The 24,277-nt window shown below is 42.6% G+C and overlaps 2 protein-coding genes across 3 annotated transcripts in view; both read right to left on the bottom strand.

Moving 5' to 3' along the window:
* Nucleotides 1-3,010, bottom strand: part of slc9a1a (solute carrier family 9 member A1a) — a 44,613-nt gene extending 41,603 nt beyond the window's left edge. The window contains exon 1 of the mRNA XM_020514167.2: nt 2,704-3,010. Coding sequence (XP_020369756.2) covers nt 2,704-2,959 — 256 coding nt within the window. The 5' untranslated portion in view covers nt 2,960-3,010. The remainder of the gene's footprint in view (nt 1-2,703) is intronic.
* A 10,855-nt stretch (nt 3,011-13,865) lies between these two features.
* Nucleotides 13,866-24,277, bottom strand: part of LOC109914579 (synaptotagmin-like protein 2) — a 56,027-nt gene continuing 45,615 nt past the window's right edge. For both annotated transcript variants that reach the window (XM_048613165.1, XM_048613166.1), the window contains exons 12-15: nt 21,871-21,949; nt 20,176-20,275; nt 18,798-19,003; nt 13,866-15,161 (exon numbers count right to left, since the gene is read on the bottom strand). In XM_048613165.1, coding sequence (XP_048469122.1) covers nt 15,004-15,161; nt 18,798-19,003; nt 20,176-20,275; nt 21,871-21,949 — 543 coding nt within the window. In that variant the 3' untranslated portion in view covers nt 13,866-15,003. The remainder of the gene's footprint in view (nt 15,162-18,797; nt 19,004-20,175; nt 20,276-21,870; nt 21,950-24,277) is intronic.

Raw genomic sequence — 24,277 nt, 5'->3', positions numbered from 1 at the left:
TCTAGACCCGAAACGTCAGCTTTCCTGCTCCTCTGATGCTGCTTGGCTTGCTGTGTTCATCCAGCTCTACACCTTGTTATCTCAGATTCTCCAGCATCTGCAGTTCCTACTATCTCATTCAACATATAGGGATCGTTCAAGAAGTGCTCTCAGTGTTGCACTACGCAGCGTGATCTGCCCATAAACCACTGCTGCACAGTAATGTTCATCCAAACCACTGCCAGATGATCTTTCGGTCAAAGATATGTTACATGCAAACTGTTCCATGAAGATATGTGGTACAGCAGAGTCAAATTAGATGGAACACTCTTTGGCAACATAGCCAGATGCATCCTTCACAACACTGGGACAGACAGAATTTCAATAGTATTTGGTGTTTGTGCTCCGATGGCCTACGAACAGATAAATGTATCAACCCACAAAGGTGACCATCAGGATGGCATTGAGTAAGTTTATCCCTCCTTGAGAGATTTGCATAAAATGTCCATGTGAACATAGTGCATTCTCATTCTCTAGATAAATACGATGATAGATCTGACTATGTTGCCACAGAATGCTTCATTCAGTTGGACCATGCTGTGCGCTGCCTGTCCATCATGAAAATTTTAAGCAATATAACATCTCTGGTCACAGATCCACCCAGCAGTGGTGTACACATAACATTCTTGAAGAACTAGTTGAAAGTGCGAAGTGATTGATTTTGGAAGGTCGAATTTGAATGCAGAATACAGGGTTAATGGCAGGATTCTTGGCAGTGTGGAGGAACAGAGGGATCTTGGGGTCCACGTCCATAGGTCCCTCAAAGTTGCTACCCAAGTTGATAGGGTTGTTAAGAAGGCGTATGGGTATGTTGGCTTTCATTAGCAGGGGAATTGAGTTTAAGAGCCATGAGGTTATGCTACAATGGTTACGCTATAAAACCCTGGTTAGACCACAGTTGGGATTTTGTGTTCAGTTCTGATCGCCTCATTATAGGAAGGATGTGGAAGCTTTAGAGAGGGTGCAGAGGAGATTTACCAGGATGCTGCCTGGACTGGAGGGCAGGTCTTATGAGAAAAGGTTGAGAAAGCTAGGGCTTTTCTCATTGGAATGAAAAAGAATGAGAAGTGTCTTGATAGAGGTGTACAAGATGATGACAGGCATTGATAGAGTGGATAGCCAGAAACTTTTACCCAGGGCGGAAATGACTATTACAAGGGAGCATAATTTTAAGGTGATTGGAGGAAGGTCGTGATCAGAAGGAATCATCCTATCAATTTCTTCATACACATAATGTTTCTCTGCCACTGTATCCTGGCCTCAGGGCATCTGCAGTAGGAGGAAACCAGTGCTCATGTGCTTCTGGAATACGCCTTTGTAAAGAACGTTTCGTTTTTGTCAAGCAGCTCTGTAACGCAAGCTATACATTCCAGGAGGATGTCTGGCATAAAACAGGAATTATAACTTAGAATTCTATCTATAGTTTGGCTTCTTAAATACACTATAGAAGAATGTCAACTCTACTGCACTTCATTCAATGACAAATTTGAACTACTGCATGATAAAATGTGCAAACTTTATACATTTCTTTTGTGAAACTGCAAAATAAAACTTTTTTTAAATGAAAGAAATCTAAGGAGCAATTCCTAATTCTGCATAGTTTAATAAGATTGTTAGAACAAGGTGCAGCCAACTCAAAACACAGGAAACTAAGCCAGTTTCCACTCATTAATCCTGCTCACCGAAGATAAATGCCATGTCCACATATGCAGAAATACACTACATGCTGAGGGGAGCAGGCACATGGGACAAATGCACCCAAAGGAATCCTGCCAGTGCAAATGCTGCCAGTATCTGTAATCTCCAATTCTTTCAGTCATTTCTCTAATCCAACCTCAGACCTCTACGACAGTACTGGCCAAAAGTGTCTCGCAGAGGCACTGTGCCAAATGACTGGCAGTGTTCTTGGTGGGCCATCCTCCTGAATCTGCCGTCATACTTTCCACCACTTCTTTGAGGATGTTATGCATATACCAATGCTGGATGGATGTGACCAGATATTTTATTGCTCCTTATTTTCACAACAGCCACACTCGAAAACTGAATATTCACAATCTAAGAGATGGCTAGGGGTGATCTACTGGAATTTAACAGTGTCCAGAAATAACACACAAGCCACTGATGATGTGGGTGAAGTTTAATGAGAATACCTAATAGTAGAGAGTCACGTACAAGAATAGGAGTAGACCATATGGCACAATGATCCTTTTCCACAACTCAGTACAACACTTGTTGATCTTGGGTTTCAAAGTCCACTTTCTCACCTGCTCCCCATATCTCTCGATTCCCTCAAAACCAAAAAAAAGTTTGAATACATTTGCATCCAGGATAAAATGAAGGATCTTCAACATACCGGGTCACAGACTTCCAAATGCTGACCCCTACCTTTTGAATGAAGTGAATTATCTTCACCTCACTCTTTAAATGATCAGTTTCTGGTCCTGAGACTGTACCTTTGAGGGGAAGGAAAAAAAAAGTACAGATGCAAGGAATGGGCCAGCGCCGGCTCTCAGATGACGGGCCGAACGGACACCGGCGGTGTAAAATTCTGGGTTTCGGGGGCGCGGGGAAGAGAGGTCGTGGTAGTGAGAGACAGAGAAAGGATCAGCCTACGTCCGCTGCTGTACACCGTACCGCCAGGACATACCTGCCCCAGTCACCCACCTAGTTTCAGGACGGAGGCCAACAGGATCCACAGCGCCACAACGAACGGGGACCTGACATGACCGAAGTCGACGGTCACCACCGGGAAGGCCTTGCTGCTCTTGTTACTGTGATAAGTTCTCGAGCTGTCGGACTCATTCGCCTCAGTTTCCGGGGCCGAAGCCGGTGTTCCTGAACACAGGTTCAAAAGAACCGAGGAGACGAGCAGCAGGCACACAAGGGAAAGCCGGGATGGGAAAGCCGCCATAAGCAGCATCCCAACGGTGACTAACGCTAGGGAGCAGAACCGACAACTGAACCCAGCAGCAGTCCGCCAACTGTAGCGCCACCTGCAGCCCTGGAGGACTGAACAATCCGACCACAGCGTCAGCGATCAACCAAAGTAATCAGCGAGCACTTTCTCGTAGGGTTGGAACAATCCTTCCCAATTTTTTGTTTCCCCCCCACTGCAACCATATTTCAGTGCTTGAAAACTGTTGCGACTCCTCAGTGAAAGCAATGGCTGTTCTAACTCAGTCATGGAGGCATTAACAGATTTTGCCTCGGATCTTGTGACCCAGCCCGATCTCACTTACTAAAATTCAAACCTAGCCCTGCAAGTTACAGCACTTGAGGTGTATATCCATAAACTTTTTAAATCCGTTGAAGATTCCTGCCTCTATTACCCTTTCAGGCATTAAAAATGCGTACCGGATCCCACACGTTCTGCACCAAAACGTTTTCCCTCATCTCTCCCATAATGTTGCTGCAAATCACTTAAATCTATGCCCCCTAGTCACTGACCTCCCTGCTAAGGTAAATGTCTACTCTACCTAGGTCCATCACAATTTTATACATTTCAATCAAATCTCTGATCAGCCCCTCTGTTCCAAGGAGAAAAGCCCCAGCCTATTCAATCTTTCCTGGCAACATCCACTTATAGACCCATATTTGTACCCTCTCCAGTGTAAACATATTCTTTCTGTACCGAGTGACCAGAAATCCACACAGTCCCCAAGTTGAGGCCTAACTCAACATAATCTCACTGCTGTTGTATTCTACACCTAGGCTAATATCCTTAACCACCTTATCAACCTGTCCTACTACTTTTAGGAATCAGTGGACTCTAAGATCCGTCATTTCACAGAATCACAGAATTGTTACAATGCAGAAAGGAGCCTCCACCCATCCGTCTGAATGTACATTATGACTTTGCGCATTTCTCCTGTCTTTTGCCAATGATATTTCTCAGTATCCTTCCTTAGTTGTGTGTTCTGATACCTTATTTGACCTTTCCAAATAGATCACCTCACAGTTCTCTAGGATGAATTCTAATTGCCACTTTTCTGCCCACCTGACTAGTCCATTGCCATCTTCCTGCAGTCTACAATTATCTACCTTGCTATCAACCAAGCAGTCAATTATTGTGTAATCTGCAAAATTCTTGGTCATGGCCCGTACATTTAGATCCAAATCCTCAATATATATAACAAGAAGCAGAACTTAGGACCAAGCCCTGTGGAACCCCACTGGAAACTGTTTTCCAGTCTCAAAATAACTCATCATCAACTACATTTTGTTTCTTGCCACTGAGCCAATTTAGTTACATTCCCTTGGACTTCAAGCGTTTTTATTAAAAAAATGTTTGCCATGTAGGATCTTGTTGAAAGCCTTGCTAAAATCAACTGCACTACCCTAATCAATTCTACATATCACACTCTCAAAACATTCAGTAAAGTAAATCAAACACAATCTTTCCTTAACAAAGCTATGCTGACCATCCTTGATTAATCCACACTTTTCGAAGTCACAGCTTATCATAGAATCCCTAGTGTTGAAACAGGCCATTCAGCCCATCAAGTCCACACCAACCCTCCAAAGAACATGCCAACCAGACCCAACCCCCTACCCTATCCCTGTAACTCTGCATTTCCCATGGCTAATCCATGGATATTATGGGCAATTTAACATGGCCAATCCACCTAACCTGTACATCTTTGGACTGTGGAAGGAAACCAGAGCACCCAGAGGAAACCCATACAGACACGGGAAGAATGTGTAAACTCCACACAGACAGTTGCCTGAGGGTAGAATCAAACCTGGGTCCCTGGCACTGTGAGGCAGCAGTGCTAACCACTGAGCCATCGTGCCATAAGTATCATGTCTCACAATTGATTCCATTAATTTACCCACTACTGAGGTTAGATTGAGAGTTCTATAATTATTCAGACTGTCCCTTTGTTTTAAATGCAAATTAAAAAATTAGCAATCCTCCAATTCCCTGGTACCACACCTGATATTTAATGGGGCTTTTTAATCTCAGAGTCATCATTTTGAGTCCCAGCTTGGGCAATGAGAGTTTTACTTATTTTAATGGTTTTTTTAGATTCAAGACATTGCACAATTGTGGTACAAGAATGATATAAAGCAAAAAGAGACTTCTTGTGGGAGCCCAACTACTGAAAAAACACACTTGTAGAAAATAGTAAACATTAATTAAATGGTGCAAGATGGAAGAAGCCCATACATTTAATATTTCATGAAGCATTTTTGATAATAATTGGAACAAAAAAGAATCCTGATGTATTTCAATTGAAAATTTTAATAATGACTGGCAAATGAACAGAACATTTTGGGGAACAGTCAGTCCTAGCATGATTCTTAATAGCAAATTTCAGTTTGCGTTTCAAAACTTGATTTTGGATATCTATCCAAATGTAATCTGATAAAATGAGTTACTGACATAAAGCACCAATTCTACTTAAAAACATTGCTCCCTTTCTGCCACAGACACCGCCTATAGGCATGTGCAAGACGTGCTCCCCCTGGTGTTGTGGCATTCATAAATGCAGCCTTTCTAATTATCCAAGGGGATTGTAATTGATCTATTTAACAATTGATACACATTCTTAAAGGTTATTTGCAAGCATTTGTAAAAATATTACAGGTTCTATGGATATTTAAAATTAATGACAAATTTTGTTTATTATCCTGCTTCAATAGTCATTAACAAATTCAATAACAGGGAATTCAGGAGAATGTATCACCCACAAAAGAAATTATGGAATTTGCTGCTAGATAAAATGATTGAAGTGATCAGTGTGCGTACTTTTAAGGGAAAGCTATACAGCCACAAGAGGAGAAATTAATAGAAATATGTGCCATCTTTGTATACAGGAAAAGCTTACAATGAGATTGATCATTTTGTTTTCTATTCAATGGCCTCCTCAGACGTTGAGTGGAGAAGCGATGTACCTCCTACAATAAATTTTAGTGTGTCCCAAGGTCGAGGGCAAATCGAGTCATTGAGTCATAAGGCTGTACAGCACGGAAACAGACCCTTCACCCTAACTCATCCATGCTGATCAGATATCCTAAATAAATTGAGTCCCATTTGCCAGTATTTCACCCATATCCATCTAAACCCTTCCTATTCATATACCCATTCAGATGGTTTTTAAATGTTGTAATTGCACCAGCCTCCACCATTTTCTCTGGCAGCTCATTCCATTCATGTATCATGATCTGCGTGAAACAGATGCCCCTTAAGTCCCTTTTAAATCTTTCCTCTCTCACCGTAAACCTATGTTCTTGAGTTTTGGGCTCCCCACCCTAAGGAAAAGACCTTGTCTATTTACCTTATCCATGCCTCTCATGATTTTATAAACCTCTACAAGGTTACCCCTCAGCCACCAAGGCTTCAGGGAAAATAGTCCCAGTCTATTCAGCCTTTCCCTATAACTCAAACCGTCCAACCCTTGCAACATCCTTGTAAATTTTTTTGAACCCTCTCAAGTTTAATAACATCCTTCTGTAGCAGGGAGACCAATAATGGCCTGTACAGCTGCAACATGACCTCCCGACTCCTATACACAATGCACTAACAAATAAAGGTAAGCATACCAAACGCCTTCTTCACTATCCTATCCATCTGCAACTCCACTTTCAAGGAACTATGAACCTGCACTCCAAGGTCTCTTTGTTCAGTAACACTCCCAGGACCTTACCATTAAGTGTATAAGTCCTGCCCTGATTTGCCTTTCCAAAATGCAGCTCCTCACATTTATTTAATTTAAACTCCATCTGCCACTCCACGGCCCGTTGGCCCATCTGATCAGGATCCCATTGTACTCTGAAGTAACCTTCTTCGCTGACCACTACACGTCCAGTTTTGGTGTCATCTGTAAACTTACTAATCATACTCCTATGTTCACATCCAAATCATGCAATGATGGAAACTGTCCACCCAGTATCGATCCTTGTGGCACACTGCTAGTCACAGGCCTCAAATGGCTTAGTCACACTTTTATCATCTCTCATTTTTTACTGAGGAGCAGGTGACTGCATGATTGACATTGAGGGCATTCAGTTGATCTCTGTTCAGTGTCTTTGGAGGTTGTTTTCAGGACCACCGCCATTTGGTCAGTGATGAGGTGTTGCTCTTTACACTGCATGTCTCCCATGATTCCATCTATCTGGATTGATACCAGCTATATGAATATTAGCTACCATGATGGCATCATGGAAGATTGCATTTGGAGGAATATGGAATAGCACCAGGAGGAATTCAATTGATACAAACTTAAAGCATCTATGATATTTGGACCAATACAATGTGGAACTGGAGGACACAGCAGGTCAGGCAGCATCAGAGGAGCAGGAAAGTCAATGTTTCGGGTCGGGGCCCTTCATCAGTACTGGGAAGGGGGAAGGGGGCTGGGAAATAAATAGAGGTGTGGGATGGTGATAGGTAGATGCAGGTAGGGGGTAGTGGGGGTTAGCGAGTGGGAAGGGTGGGGTGGATAGGTAGGAAAAAAGATGGACAGGTTGTGTCAGGTCAAGGAGGTGGAGATGAGAGGGAGGGTTGGACATGGGATGAGGCCGGGGGTGGGGAGATTTTGACACTGGTGAATTCTATGTTCAGGCCATCAGGCTGCAGGCTCCTGAGGCAGATTACGAGGTGTTGTTCCTCCAGTTTCCGTGTGGCATCATTGTGGCACCGGACAAGGCCTAGGATGGACATATCACCAAGGGAGTGGGAGGGGAGTTAAAATGGCAATCAGAAGGTGTTGTTGATTATAGCGTACAGAGCGCAGATGCTTCACGAATCGGTCACCAAGTCTGTGCTTGGTGTCACCGATGTAGAGGAGGCCACATCGGGAGCAACGGATTCAGTAGACCAGGTTGGAGAATGTACGGGTGAACCCCTGTACGATATGGAAAGTTTGTCTTGGACGTTGGATGGAGGTGAGAGGGGAGGTGTAGGGGCAGGTGTAGCACCTCCTGGAATTGCAGGAAAAGGTGCCGGGTGTGATGGTGTTGGTGGGGAGTGTGGAGCAGACGAGGGAGTCGTGGAGTGAGCAGTCACCATGAAAGGCAGATAGGGGTGGAGAGGGAAATATCTCTTTGGAGGTTGGGTCAGATTGCAGGTGGCAGAAGTAGCAGAGGATGATGCATTGGATGCAGAGGTTGGACCTCTCCGCATCCAACTCAACTTTCCATATCCGACAGGCGTTCACCTGTACATCCTCCAACCTGGCCTACTGAATCCGTTGCTCCCAATGTGACCTCCTCTACATCGCTGAGACCAGACTTGCTGATTGATTCGTGAAGCATCTGAGCTCTGTACATTGTAACCAACAACTCCTTCCGGTTGCCAATCATCTTAACACCCCCTCCTACTCCCTTGGTGACATGTCCATCCTGGGCCTCCTCCAGTGCTACAAACCACACACAAACTGGAGGATCAACACCTCATATTCCGACTTGGGAGTCTACAGCCCGAAGGCCTGAACATAGAGTTCACCAGTTCCAAAATCTGCCCACCCTGGCGTTATCCCATGTTCAACCCTCACTCTCATCCCCGCGTCCTTGACCTGACACAACGTATCCATCTTCCTGGAAATAGTAAGAACTGCCAATGCTGGAATCAGAGATAACACAGTGTGGAGCTGGAGGAACACAGCAGGCCAGGCAGCATCAGAGGAGTAGGAAAGTTGACGTTTTGGGTCAGGACCCTTCTTCATAAATTTCTGAAGAAGGATCCCAACTTGAAGTGTCAACTTACTCCTCTGATGCTGCCTGGTCATCTTCTTTCCCACCTATCCATCCCACTCATCCCACTGACCAATCCCCACTACCCCCTACCTGCATCCATCTATCACCATCCCACCTACTTACCCCAAGTCCCAATCCACCTCCCTCTATTTATTTCTCAGCTCCCTGCCCCCTACCCAGTCCTTCAACTTTCTTGCTCGTCTGATGCTGCCTGACCTGCTGTGTTCCTCCAACTCCACACTGTATTGACTCTGATTCCAGCATTTGCAGTTCTTGCTATCTCTATGATCTTTGGATAGCAGCTGGAGGATTATAAGGTAGAAATCTGTTCTGCAACAGGGTAGATTGGGGCTACTGTTGCGATGAAAAGTGTCTGGCTGTGTTCTCCCATTATATTCCAGTGGAATTCCTGACCAAGCTCATCCTGGTTTTAAGTTTTGCTCAATATTACAAAGGGACAGTTTCCTGCACTATCTCCAAATTTCTTGGTGTCATTAGTCTCCAGAAGCCTATTGATTTCTGTCTTGAACCTGCCCAATGATTGACCTCCCGGATCCTTATACAGTAGAGAATTCACCATCCTCTGAGTGAAGAAATTCTTTGTCATCTCAGTCTTAAAGTGCCTGACCCTGGTCCTGAGATTATGTACCCTGGCTCCAGAGTCGCTAACCAGGGGATCAGCCTATCTATGTCCATATTGTGCCCTGTAAGAATTTTGTAAGTTTCAATGAGATTTCATTTCATTCTCTAAAAATATGAAGTATAGATGCAAATTCCTGAATCTTTCTTCGTAAGGAAATGAGTTGAGGCTGATAGCTGAGACTCCAGTGCATAGACATATCCAGGCATTATGAGTGGAAGGAATGAACATGTCATTTTCCGCAGAAAGAAGTCAATTCTTCCCTGATAGCTTTACTGCTCAGATGGAATGGTGATACACCGAGATTGGTGAAGACACAGGCCTTCTGTGAATTGTGCTGGAGGGGGCAGATTCAGGGTGATTATGAGTACTTGCTTTTGTCAGTGATATGCTGATAAGGATATATGACGTGGGGTACGATGAGTTTTGCGTGGAGCATAAATAACAACGTAGATTTGTTGAGTGAATGATCTATGCTTGAAATTCTGTATAAATTCATATGTTCCCATTTATAATAGCAACTGCATATGTAAACAATGAAACAACACACCCAAGAGATGCTACCTAATGCCACATGAGGACTAAACTTGATCATGACTCCTTTGATGCAAGGTGACAAGATCAGAAAGCTGGTAGCATGATTCCAATGCACTCCCTGAGGAAGGTGGATTACTTACCCTGGAAAAAGTCTGGTGTCAATGGGGAGCAGCATATTTGTCTAATTCAGCATTTCAGTTAATAAACCTTTAGTTGTGATCCTTTCAACAAATGAAATATGCATAAGGTTCAATATAAGCAAGAATGAATTAAAACCATTGTGCAACTATTAACTGTACATGGTATCTACAGCTTTGCTGATAGATTATGATAACTGACAGTAAAGATGACTAATTAAATGTTTAGACTGAATTGGCCTTGAGCCAAAGTCCACATGATAGTTGGACTTACCAGAAAACTGATGATGAATATAAGAAATAATTTTTACACAAGTAACTTCACCCAGGTATTTAATTTATTTCACTCACAAATACTTGTATAAAATACCAAATCAGGAAGCTAAGGTGGTTTAACAAACACTAAGTTATTAAGTTCAGAGATAAATATGCTAGAGATAAAAAAAAATTGGGAGGTGAGTAGGTGTCCAAGTCTCTGTAGTCTGAAAATGGGGTCCCCACTGGGGTCACTGGCCATCGGGTTGGGACACAGGTGTTGAACTGAGAGGTTGAAAGCTCCATATCGTCCTCAGAGAAATAACTGAAATGAAGTTCATTCTATCTTATAAAATGCCATAAAAATACGATTAAGCCATTTGGAGAAGGTCTGTGGTTCAAAAAAAAATCAATGAACATCTCAAACAAAAACAACAGGTGCAGAAATGTGTTCTGCAGTTGTGTGACAGGAGGATGTACAATACAACAACTTCCATTTGTATTCAGCTGTTAACGTAGTGAAATGTCTCAAGGTGCTTCACAGTAGGTTCAAACAGACATAAATTAACACTGAGCCAAAGGAAGAGATATTTAAGATAAAAACTTGGTCAAACAGCTAATAAGTTGCAGCTGGAAAGGAAGAAAAGGTTTAGTGCTGGAATTTTAGAGCTTAGGACCTGGATAATTGAAGACAGGGCTGCCTTTGGTGAGGTGAGAAAATTCAGGTATACTTAAATGACAGAATTGGAGGTTTGCAGATTTCTTGGATGGCTAGAAGTGACCTTAACCCAGGAGAAGCTCTGAGGTTGTGTTTGTCCAATGGACACCAATTTTAATTAAATCATTTCCAAGATCTACTTAAAATCAACCAACTTCACACATTGAACTCGTTTGAAACTGTGGGCTTCCCTATCTTAATTGAATGGGTTCAGGAAACAAAAGGGCTTTATAGAAATTATTATGTTCTCTGGTAAAAAAGATCTTTTTTTAAAACTTTCAATGTGAAGCTGTTTGATTAATAAATGAAGGACAGATCGCTGGTGAAAACTTAAGGAATTATTACCAGTATGCTTCCTCTGGGGAGAGCTGAGGAGGAAATAGTCAGAAAGAGAATGTTTCTGCCTTGTTATCAAAAGCTTAAAATATGAAAGCTTGACCAAAGTCTCACACGAGAGGTTAATGTGTAAAACTATAACATATAGGATTGGGAGTATTATACCGGCATGGATTAAAAGCTGGTTTGCAAAAAGATAAAAAAGGGAGCAGGAATAAATGGTCTTTTTCAAAGTGGAAGGAGCTGACTAACAGGGTACTGCAGGCATTAGTGCTTGGGCCCTTGCTATTCATGATATGTATGAGCAACTTGGATGAGGGAATCAAATATAATATCTCCAGGTTTGCTGATGACAAAACTAGATGGCATTGTGAGTAATGAGGAGGTGGTAAAGAGGCTGCAGGATAATTTAGACAAACGAATGGGCAAATACATGGTGGTTGCAATATAACATGGATAAATATGAATTTATCCCTTTTGGTAAGGAGCAGAATGGCATTATTGTCACTATTACAATCATAGTGATAATAATTGTTGGTTGTGAATTATTGAAATAGTGATAATTTGGAAAAATGCTGTTTAACAGGGGGACCTGGATGTCCTCGTACACCAGTCAATTAAAGCAAACATACAAGTTCAACAGGCAGTTAGGAAGGTATGTTGACCTTCATTGTAAGAGTTTTTGCATACAAGAGCAACAATGTCTTGCTGTAGCTATACAGGGCCTTGGCCAGATCACACCTGGAGTATTGTATTTAGTTTTCATGGAATGGCAGAATTCCTACAGTGACGAAGCAGGCCACTCAGCTCAATGGATCCACACCGACCCTCTGAAGAGGATCCCACCCAGACCCACCCCCCTAACCTATCCCTGTAACCCTGCATTTCCTACGGCTAATCCACCTAGCCTGTACATCCCTGGACATTATGGGCAATTTAGCAGGTCAATCCAACTAACCTGCACATCTTTGGACTGTGGGACGAAACTGGAGCACCCTGAGGAAATCCACACAGACACAGGAAGAATGTGCCAACTCCACACAGACAGTCCTCTGAGGGTGGAATTGAACCTGGGTCCTTTGCGCTGTAAGGCAGCAGTATTAACCATGGCAGGATTGTTTTTGAAAAGAGATTGGGTTGAATATTCTCCTTACTTGTTGGGAAATTATTGGAGAAAAATCTTAGGGATAGGTTTTATTCACATTTGGAAAAATATGGACTTATTAGTGATAGTAAGAACTGCCGATGCTGGAGTCTGAGATAACACAGTATGGAGCTGGAGGAACACAGCAGGCCAGGCAGCATCAGAGGAGCAGGAAAGCTAATGTTTCAGGTCGGGACCCTTAGTTGGAGGAACACAGCAGGCCAGGCAGCATCAGAGGAGCAGGAAAGCTGACGTTTCAGGTCGGGACGCTTCTTCAGAAGAAGGGTCCCGACCCGAAACGTTAGCTTTCCTCCTCCTCTGATGCTGCCTGGCCTGCTGTGTTCCTCCAGCTCCACACTGTGTTATCATGGACTTATTAGTGGTAGGCAGCATGGCTTTGTGAGGGGAAGGTCATTTCTCACAAACAACTTTTTTGAGGAAGTGACAAAGATGATTGAGGGCAAGCCAGTAGATGTGGTCTGTATGGACTTTAGTAAGGCCTTTGACAAGGTCCCTCATGACAAGCTGATATAGAAGGTGAAGTCACATGGGATCCCTAATGAGCTGATTAGATGGACAAAGAACTGGCTTAGTCTTAGAACATATAGAGTAGTGGTGGAAGTGTGTTTTTCAGACTGGAGATCTGTGACCAGTGGTGTTCTGCAAGGATTTCTGCCGGGACCTCTGTTGTTTGTAACATACATAAATGATTTGGAGGACAATGTAGGTGGCCTGATTAAACTTGTAAGTTTAAGGATGACACAAAGATTGGGGAGACGGCAAGAAGGATTGCCAGAGGATACAACAGCAGATAGATAGGTTGAAGACTTGGGCGGAGAATTGACAGATAGGAGGATCCGGAGAGGTTACAGAAACAGTTTACCAGGATGTTGCATGATTTAGAATGTATTACCTATGAGGAGAGACTGGACAAACTTGATTTGTTTTCACTTGAATGTTGATAGATAAGGGGCAACCTGATAGAAGTTTACAAAATTGTGAGAGGCATGAATGAATGAATAGTCAGAGTCTTTTTCCCAGCGTACAAATGTCAATTATTAGGGGACATAGGTGGATTGACTATGCTCACAGTGTCCTGAGATGTGCAAGCTAGGTGGATTAGCTATGGGAAATGCAAGGTTACAGGGATAGGGTAGGAGGCAGTAGGTCTCTTTGGAGGATTGTTGTGGACTGTATGGGCAAAATGGCCTGCTTCCACACTGTAGGCATTAGGTTGTTGGCTTGCTTGCTGAGCTGGCTGGTTATTGTACAGACACTTCATCACCATACTAGGTAACATGATCAGTGGGCCTCCGATGAAGTGATGTTGTTCTACTCTGCTTGGTATTTACATGATCCGGTCTGTTAAGTTGTCATTTCCAGTTCTGTTCTGCATGGGTTTGTAAATGGGGTCTAATACCACATTTTGTTAATTGCATTACAGGTTGAAAGCCAGGCCTTTAGGCATTTTATGATACTGTGATAAGGTTAAAGTAAGAGGAGGCAAGTTTAAAGGAGATGTGAGTTTTTTCTTTACACAGCGGGTGGTAGTACCTGAAAAGCAGTGCCAGAGGAGGTAATGGAGGTCACAGACTAGCAACATTTAAGAGGCATCTTAACAGATTTATGAATAGCAGGGAATAGAGGGATACAGAGATCATAGAGGCAATAGAGTTTTAATTTGGAAAAGCATTGTGTCGGTGCAGCCTTCGTGGGCCAAAGGGCCGATTCCTGTGCTGTACTGTTCTCTGTTCTATTCACTGGAGCTTAGAAGAACAAGAGGGATTTCATTGAAATGTAAAAATTCTGACAGGTCCAATACAGATGATGCAGAGATGATGTTTCCCCTGTATCAGGATACTGGGTAGGCCAGTTAGGACTGACATGAAGAGAAATTGCACCACTCAGGTGGTGTGAACCTTTGGAATTCTCTATTACATAAGGCTGTTGAGGCCAAGTCATTGAATATATTGAAGAAAGAGAGATTTCTAGACACTAAAGGCACAGTCATTTGGGGAGGTAGAGGATCAAACACAATCATGTTGAATAGCAGAGCAAGCTTGATGGGATGAAGGCATACTTCAACACCTATTTTCTATGTTACATAGTAATGGCTGATGAGAATATGTTTGTTGCATGTTTGGTGGAAGCAAGATTGGCAAAGCCTACAAGGCCTTATTCTCTAATCTAGGCTCTACTGTAGTGCTCTGAAAAGTCCAAGACCCTTCACAAAAACCCAATAATATAGAGGTACCAACATGTTACCAGATGGATACAGTTCACATTGCTATCTTTTCAAATTTAATCCTGAAACTCTTGTGTTCTTCACAGACCCAATAGTCAGGGTCAAGCTCTTAACCTCAAAATTCTAATGCTCAGAAATTTATCTCCTCAATCCAGCTCCTAAATTTGTCTGAATAAAGTTAGTTCTGCATCTTAGACCCTGTGACCTACGCAGAATATTACCAAAGGACAGGTTAGTTCACAGAGACGTAAATTATTTTGCAGACTGTGACAATTCCATAGAATTCATGTTGGGTCTGAGTGGTAACATGGACTCCGTCCACTGCCCAGGTGCAGAAAGCATTTTTTGCCATGCAGAAATCTCTTCCTCGTTTGAATCCATCCAGTCGACAGATTGCCCATAGCTGAGACCTATAATAGGGCAGAGATTATCTGTGAGCAGCAGGACTCTACATTAATTACACAGACAAATGTTGAGTGGAAACAGTTATGAAAAACATTACACAAAATCATTAAATGTCCGCTCCTCGACAGCATTTGAAAAACAAATAATTTGGAGGTACCTTTAATGTGGAAAGTGGAGAGGTACATTGTTATTTTAATGACATATTTGAGAATTGTGTCAAACATCTTACATACAATGAATGGCTTTGACATGTGTAGATATTCATATGTCAGGACCTATATGTAAAGATCTGTTATGTGCCTCAGAACCCACAGAGGAAACAGACAGTGCTGGTGTTAAGAGCAGGAAAACGTCTCGTCCAGTCATAAACGCCCTGACTTCAGCAACATATTTGGAGTTAAATTCATTTATAATCTTTGGCATTGGAACTGCAGTTCTTGTTGGTAGTGATTGGTCCCTGCTGCAGCATTTAAACAGGCAGTTATCACCAGTGCATTGATGGATTTATTGTTGTTGAAAGGTTGGTGAAATCTATTGTTTGACATATAGCTCTTGCTGCCCCATTTTAAGATTTTCAGCATTCTAGCGTTGCCACAGGAGGAAGACCACCTCTATGTGGAAAAGCAGTGGGTTCTGAGCAGAACCAAATCAGCACGAGTGGAAGGTGGTGGTCAGGGCAGCGGGTGTGAACATAGAAATAACTCCAGAGAGTCTGGTATCCTGTCATCAAGTCACCCTTTATGTACACGTGGAGAGTCCTTGACGCTGATCCAGCTCCCTAAGAGCCAGCTGTTAGAGTGTCAGGATGTCTGACAGTCCTGTTCTTATCTGTCAGCCAGGGCTCCCTAATTGGACCAGAATATCAGCCCAAATCAGTGAACTCTATATTCTATGATGTCCATCTGGCTGACCTTGTTATAATCACCACAAACATAACCCCTTCCCACAAGATCACTCAGTGGCAGAAAATGACTGGCAGTCATACAGGGTGAGGAGAGTCAAGTACGTATACAACATTCACCCTCTCCACACAGTGCTAAACTGCTTTTCATCAAGCACATGAGTTTGTGGCACAGAAACTCAAATGGATTATTCCCATTTCCATGGATGGTATGGCCATTGATAGGTGTCACAAACCCAGCGACTCCCACAGTTATCTTGTCTATACATTCTCACATCCTGCTTCCTGCAAGACTCCATTCCATTCTCCCAGTTCTCTGTCTCTGTCACATCTGATGATGCCATCTTCTGCAGGGGTCCTCAAATGTCCACTTCTTCCTCAACTGAGGATTTCCCACATTGTGATTGTCAAAGGCCTCAGCCGTGTCCCACATACTTCTTGTACTTTTGCCATCACCCCTTCCCTTCCTTCCCACAACAATGATAAGGTCCTCACTTTCCAGCCCAGGCTTTGCATCTAAAGGATGATACTGTCACCTCCAGTTGGATGCTACCACCAGACATGTATTTAGCCTTCCCTCCCATGTCAACATTCCACAGGGACCATTCCCTATGGAAACCCTGGTCCACTCCTCCACTTTCATCACCTCCTCATACCTTCATGGCAACTTACCATACAATCACAGGTGTAACACTTGCCTGGTTACCTTCTCCCTCCTCACTGTCCAAGGTCTCAGACCCACCTTCCAGATGAAGCAGCGATTTACCTGCACTTTATTCATTCAATCTAGTCTACTGTTCTGCTGCTCGATATAGTCTCCTCTACATTGGGGACACAAAACACAGACCAGGTGACTTCTTTGCCAAACACCTAAACTCTGTCTGTAGAAATGACCCTGAGCTTCAGGTTGTGTGCAACTTCAAAATATCACAGTGTTCCCATGCCACATTTCAGACTCGGGCCTGCTGCAGTGCAGCAAAGCTAAATGCAAGCTGAAAGGAACAACACCTCATCTTCTGAGGCAACAAGGTGCAGGGCTGGATGAACACAGCAGGCCAAGCAGCATCATAGGAGCAGAAAGGCTGACGTTTCGGGCCTAGACCCTTCATCAGAAAAGGGGGAGGGGAAGGGGGTTCTGAAATAAATAGGGAGAGAGTGGGAGGCGGATAGAAGATGGATAGAGGAGAGGATAGGTGGAGAGGAAACAAACAGGTTGAAGAGGCGGGGATGGGGCCAGTAAAGGTGAGTGTAGGTGGGGAGTTAGGGAGGGGATAGGTCAGTCCAGGGAGGACGGACAGGTCAAGGGGGCGGGATGAGGTTAGTCGGTAGGAGATGGGGATGCGGCTTGAGGTGGGAGGAGGGGCTAGGTGGGAGGAAGAACAGGTTAGGGAGGCGGGGACGAGCTGGACTGGTTTTGGGATGCGGTAGGGGGAGGGGAGATTTTGAAGCTTGTGAAATCCACATTGATACCATTGGGCTGCAGGGTTCCCAAGCGGAATATGAATTGCTGTTCCTGCAACCTTCGGGTGGCTGCCTAGGTACCTTACAGCTTTCAAGATTTAACATTGAATTTCACAATTTCAGAATGTGAACACCCTCCTCCATATCATTACCTACTTTCACATCCCTACATCCTGTTTTGAATGTGTTGCACACAGCACAGCACATTGTTAACCATTCACACTTCTTGTTAGCACCCCAACCAGCATTTATCTCAATCTCATCAGTTTAGTATCAACAATACTTTGGCTTGCTTCTGCTTTTTTACCCCCTCACCCTCTCCTCTTGGCACCATCACCATGCATTCTATTCACTCCTTCCCCTATTCTACCCCAACCCTATCATCAGTATAACTGCCACCCTTGTCCAGCTGGACTCAAAGCATTAACTCTGTTTCTCTAGCTACTGCCAGACTTGCTGAGGTTCACCAGCACCTTCTGTCATTGTTTTGGATTACAACTGTTCCTTGCATAATCACTAGAATCCTGAGGGTTGTGGGGTGGGACAACTAGGAGTCTTGTGGCGCTGTGGTAGTTTGCCTGCCTCTGGATCAGAAGCTCGAGTTCATTTCCTACCAACCCCAGAAGGTACGTCATAACATGTCCAAACAGATTATCTAAAAATAATTTCTACTTGTCGTGGTTGCTACTGCAGTCCAGAGGGAGCATATCCTGAGGTAAATGACTCTTTTCCTGCCTCTCTGAATCCTCTCCACCATCTGCAAGGCTCAAATCAAGAATGTAATGCAATACTCTCCCCATATATGGACTGGTGTAACTTCAAGAAGCTTGACAACACATGGAAAAATCAACAGCTCATCCACCACTTTAAACACCTCAATTTTAAAAGTGCTCTGGAAATTCGTACCTAACATTCCTTGCATCTTGCTCTCTTCTCTTTTTTGAAGCAGCCCATAAACCCTGCCTCAATGAAAATATTAGGTTATGTGGTTGTCATGTTCCTTCCTGTCCTGCTTATCTAACACTCTGATTGCCACCACCTTAAATAGAACATTTGCCTATTTCAAAGGTAAGGCCACTCTTAACATGAAAGTTACAGTCTTGCAACCTATGTGGAAATCCAACTACAATATTAAGTACAAATGGATAGAGACCGAAGAAACAACATTGCACATTATTAATTCAGCCTGTAAGACATGGTCAGAGATTCTTCCCAAACATACCAAAGATAATTTTAATTTTCATATGCTTGACAAACAGAAGAAAACTGTCTCTGTTACCTGTTCCTAGACTTAGCCTCAATCCTCCAAGAAGCTGGTTGGAAAATGTGTCATGGTCCCAGACAGTGATCTCAGCACAGGTCTCACTCATGTCTTCTGTTTGAAAGCCATCATATACCATTGTGTGGTTATACACAGGATTCAAATTGTTCTTTATCACTCTGGTCTTTTGTCGGCTGGACTTGTTGACATCTGGGAGAATATAACTGATAACAAAGCAATGGTACAGGAGTCAGTCACACAACATTCAAAAAAAATTATTGGTAGCACTCAGTTACAGTGTATTCTGGCACACTGCATATTGCACATTAATTCAATCACAATGCATGTTGCCACAACAGCCCAACCACACTGAATTCAGGGTTCCAGCTCAGAAGTAATAGACGTTGGAGTGCTGTGTGTTGGTACAGTATCAAAATCTGATTCATGCATGTACCTGTACTTCTGGGACCTGCAGCAGAATATTTGTCAAGATTCAGAGGAAGGCCAAGGCCATGGGACAGTGGGTGAGTTGTAATCTCAGGGAACAGATTCCCACAGCCTGTTAATTAATCAGACTGGGATACCAATAAAAGCCTAATTCAAATGGCACTCAAAGGGTTGAATTAATGTTTGAATTAAGCTCAGTTGAGAACAGGTGCACCAGAAGTTAAGTCCTTTCCTTGATTTTCTCTGCTGCTTTATCAATTCCATAATTTCAGCTTGGCATTACCAATGATTTATGACCAACCTATTGAATCCCCTAGTATCAACATCCTTGGGGTACCATTGACCATGCTTGGCAATGGGAACAGGCCAGAGGCTTGTAATTCTGAGGTGAGTAGTTCACCTTCTGACTCCCCAAAGCCAGTGCACCATCCTCAAGGCACAAGTCAGGAGTGCGATGGAATGTTTTCCACTTAACCGCATGTGGGAAAACACCCAAGAAGCTCAATATTATCCAGGACAAAGCAGCTCACTAGATCAATACCATATCCATCAACCTAAACATTCACTTCCATGGGTCCCATCACCACTGATGCACAGTGGGTGCAGTGCATATCATCTTATGATGCACCCCAGCTACTCACCAATGATTCTACAAAAGCTAAACCCACAATCTTTACCAACTAGATGGAGAAGGATAGCACGTACATGGGAAAACCACCATCTGTAAGTTCCCTCCAAGCCTCACACCATCCTGACTTGGAACTATGTGGTTATTCCTTCACTGTTGCCGAGTCAAAATCTTAGAATTCCTTTCTAACACCAGTATGGATTGACCTACACTACATGGACTGCAATAGTTCAAGAGAGGAATTATGATTGGACAATAAATTCCAGCTTTTCCAGCAACACAAAAGAAGAATAAACTCCATGAAATGAAAGACTACCTTACCATTTGACAAAAGAGTTGATGCCCTTCGATCGGATTGGGAGGAGATTCCGAGCTTCCTTGAGCCAGATGTGCAACTCTGCGGTGGGAGGCATTCCCTGATCTAAAGCAGGATATAACAGCATTAGATAAAATTTTCCTCCTAACTCATCCCAGACAACTCCCCTCTCTTCACATGTTGAGTGATAATATCAATTCTTCCGGTCCCCAATTCATGCAAAGAATAGTAGCACAACACAAATTACAAGAACAATCAAGACCCACTCATGTTTATACAATGACTTTGACATAGTAAAGCATCCAAGGAGGAACTTAAAGAAGGTGAGATGCGGAGAGATTTAGGGAGGAAATTCAAGAGTTTAAGATCTTGGTAGTTGAAGATATAACTGACAATGATGGTGTGATTAAAAATTAGGACAAATGTTGCATAGCGTTGTAGGGCTAGAGAAAATTTCAGGGAAAAGGTGGAGAGGGGAGATAGAGGAATTTGAAAGAATGGATGAGTTTTAAAATTAACACAGAAGTCAACATGCATCAGAAGTGATGGATGAATAAATGTTGGGTGAATTACATGGAAACATAGGAGACAGGAACAGGAGGAGCCATTCGCCCCATCGAGCCACCTCTGCCATTCTTTATGATCATGGCTGATGGCACTGGCAATGGTTTTAGACGAGCTCATGTTTATGGAGGATAGAATGAGGCATTGGAATATTCAAATCTAGAGGACATAAAACTGAAGAGCTGAAGCAGGAAATAGATGGCTTTATGATGGAATGAACAGGGAATTGATGAGACCACACCTGGAGTATTGTGCGCACTTTTGGTCTCCTTACTGAGGAAGGACATTCTGGCTATGGAGGGAATGTGACAGAAGGTTTACCAGACTGATTCCAGGGATGGCAGGCCTGACAGGTGAAGACAGACTTGATTAGTTAAGTCTACATTCACTGAAGTTTAGAAGAATGAAATGGGGATGGTGGGGGTGGATCTTAGAAACCAATAAAATTTTGACAGGATTAGACAGGGTAAATACAGTAGGATTTTCTCAATGACCACTGAATCTAGGACAAGGGGTCACAGTCTAAGAACACAAGTTCTATGATCTATTGCAAAGATTTTTGGAGCAGAAGAGTAAGAAAGCCTTGTTGTGTTTGTGTAAGGGTTTGATGAGAACAAAACAAGTGGGTAATCCTTAAAAGAATAAGTTGAGTAGAATATATCTATATTTTCTCAAGTTAAGAAGAATGAGAAGTGCTCTCATTGAAGTGTATAAAATTCTTGAGGGTTTGACAAGCTAGATGTTAAAAAGCTGTTTCTCCTTACTGGAGAGTCAAGAACTGGGGTAAGAGGAATGGGTTGACAAGGATTCAAGACATGAAATGGCCATTTAGGTCCTAGGTGAGGAAAAATATTTTCACTTTGTCAATTCTGATTCTTTGGAATTCTCCCAAAGGTTTGTGGTTGTCATTGAACATGGTCAAGATTTAGATTGACGTATTTTTGGATACTGAGGAAATCTGGGATCTGGAGCTGCAGATAAGTAATGAAGTTGAGGTAAACGATTAACCATGATTTTATTTAATGGAAGAGAATGTCCATTTGGTATTTTGGCCTATTTCTGATTATATTTCTTTTGTTATAATTTTAACTGCAACTTGTAACGGTAACTGTTACTGACATCGTGACTGAACGTACCATGTGCACCTGCTGGAAGGAATTTCAGCGATAAGGACAGTTGACCTCTGCTTCGGATCACATTTGTTAGAGCTGCAAGCTGCACAAGAGGAAATTCCCATACTTTACTTCCACATCCATTGTTGCTTATACTTCACATTCAGTACAGAAAAGGTTTGTCTAGAGTCAGAGAGTCATACAGCACGAAACAGATCGTTTGGTCCAACCAGTCCATGCCTAACACAATCCCAAATTAAATTAGTCCCACCTGTTTGCTCCTGGCCCATATCCCTCCAGACCTTTCCTTTTCATGTATCCATCCAAATTGTACCAGCATCTGCCACTTCATCAGAAGTTCATTCCACATCCAAACCACCCTCTGTGTAAAAAAAATTGACTGTTATGTCTTTTTTAAAATCTCTCTCCTCTCACCTTAAAAATGTGACCCCTAGTCTTGAAATTCCTCATCCTAAGGAAAAGACAACTACCATCAACTCTATCTACATCTCTTATTATTTTATAAACTTTTATCAGGTCACCTCTCAACCTCCTATGCTCTAGTGAAAAAAGTCCCAGCCTATCCAGCCTTTCTTTTTAACTCAAACCTTCCATACCCGGCAATATCCTGGTAAATCTCTTTAGAATCCTCTCCAGCTTGATAATGTCCTTCCTATAACTGGGCGACCAGAACTGGACACAATATTCCAGAAGAAGCCTCACCAATGTCCTGTACAACCTCAACATAATGTCCCAATTCCTAAACTGAAAGGACAGAGCAATGAAGGCAAGTGTGCCAAATGCCTTTTTAACAACCCTGTCCATGTGTGACACAAACTTCAAAGAATTGTGTACCTAGACCCTAGGTCCCTCTTGTTTGACAACACTACCCAAGGCTCGATCACTAATTGTGTAAGCCCTATCCTTGTTTGTTATACCAAAATGCAATACCTTGCATTTATCCAGATTGGACTCTATCTGCCATTTTTCAGCCCATTGATCCATTTGATCAAGATCTCTTTGTAATCTTAGAAAACCTTCTTCCTTGTCTACTATGCCAACAATTTTCGTGTTATCCGCAAACTTACTAACCATGCTTTCTATCTTCTCATCCAAATCATTTATATAAATGACAAACAAAAGAGGACCCAGAACCGAACCCTGTGGAATACCACTGGTCACAGGCCTCCAGTCCAAAAAGCAACCCTCCACTATTACTCTGTCTCCTGCTGTTAAACCATTTATGTATCATAAGCTCACTCTGAATCCCATGTGATCTACCTTTATTAATTGGTTTACCATGTGGAACTTTGTCAAAGGCTTTACTAAAATCCAAATAAACAACGTCTACTGCACTGCCATCATCAACCTTTTTGGTAACCTCCTCAAAAAACTCAATCAAGTTTGTGAGACATGATTTTCCTCGAACAAAACCATGCTGACTATCACTAATCAATTTTTGCCTCTCTAAATGCCCATAAATCCTATCTTTTTTAATCACCTCCAACAAATTACCCACAACCGAAGTCAGGCTCACAGGTCTATTGTTCCCCAGCTTCTCCTTACAACCTTTCTTAAACAAAGGTACAACGTTAGCCACCCTCCGGTCATCAGGCACCTCACCTGTAGTTATAGGTGATGCAAATGTTTCTGTAAGGGGTCTCATAATTTCCTCCCTTACTTCCTACATCATTGTGGGATACATTAGATCAGATCCTGGAGATTTATCCAATTTTATACTCTCCAACTTCTGGAACATCCTCTTCTATAATGTAAACTGTTTTTAAAACAGAGTTTATTTCTCTGCATTCTCCATTTCTTTCTCCACAGTGAAAACTGACGCAAAATATTCATTTAGTATCTCTCCCGTCTCCTGGGGTTCAACACAAAGACGATCTGCTTGATCTTTAAGAGGACCTATCCTCTCTCTGGATCCCCTCTTACTCTTAATGTATTTGTAGAATTTCCTTGGATTATCCTTAACCTTATCCTCCAATGCTATCTCATATCCCCTCTTTGCCTTCCTGATTTCTCTCTTAAGAATGCCCCTACACTCTTTATATTGATTAAGAGATTCAATTGAACCAAGTTGTCTACATCTAATTTCTTTTTTATTCTTGACTAGAACCTCAATATCTTTATCCATCCATTGTTCCTGAACTGTACCAGCATAAACCTTCACTCTAATAGGAACAAAATGCCTCTGAACTTTCGTCATCACACTCTTGAACCCCTCCCGCTTGTCAGACATCCTTTTTCTGCAAGCAGTCTACTCCAATCAATTTTGAAAGTTCTTGTCTCATACCATTAAAATTTGCCTTACTCCAATTAAAAGCCTGAACTTTAATGGAAGGCTTATCCTTTCCCATAACCATTTTGAAACTAATAAAATTATGATCGCTAGACCCAAAGTGTTCCCCTACTTTAACTT

Source organism: Rhincodon typus, chromosome 27 (genome assembly GCF_021869965.1).
Source record: "Rhincodon typus isolate 14 chromosome 27, sRhiTyp1.1, whole genome shotgun sequence".
Lineage (NCBI taxonomy): Eukaryota > Metazoa > Chordata > Chondrichthyes > Orectolobiformes > Rhincodontidae > Rhincodon > Rhincodon typus.
The sequence above is the reverse complement of the archived record's forward strand: the minus strand, read 5'-3'. Positions and strand labels throughout refer to the sequence as shown.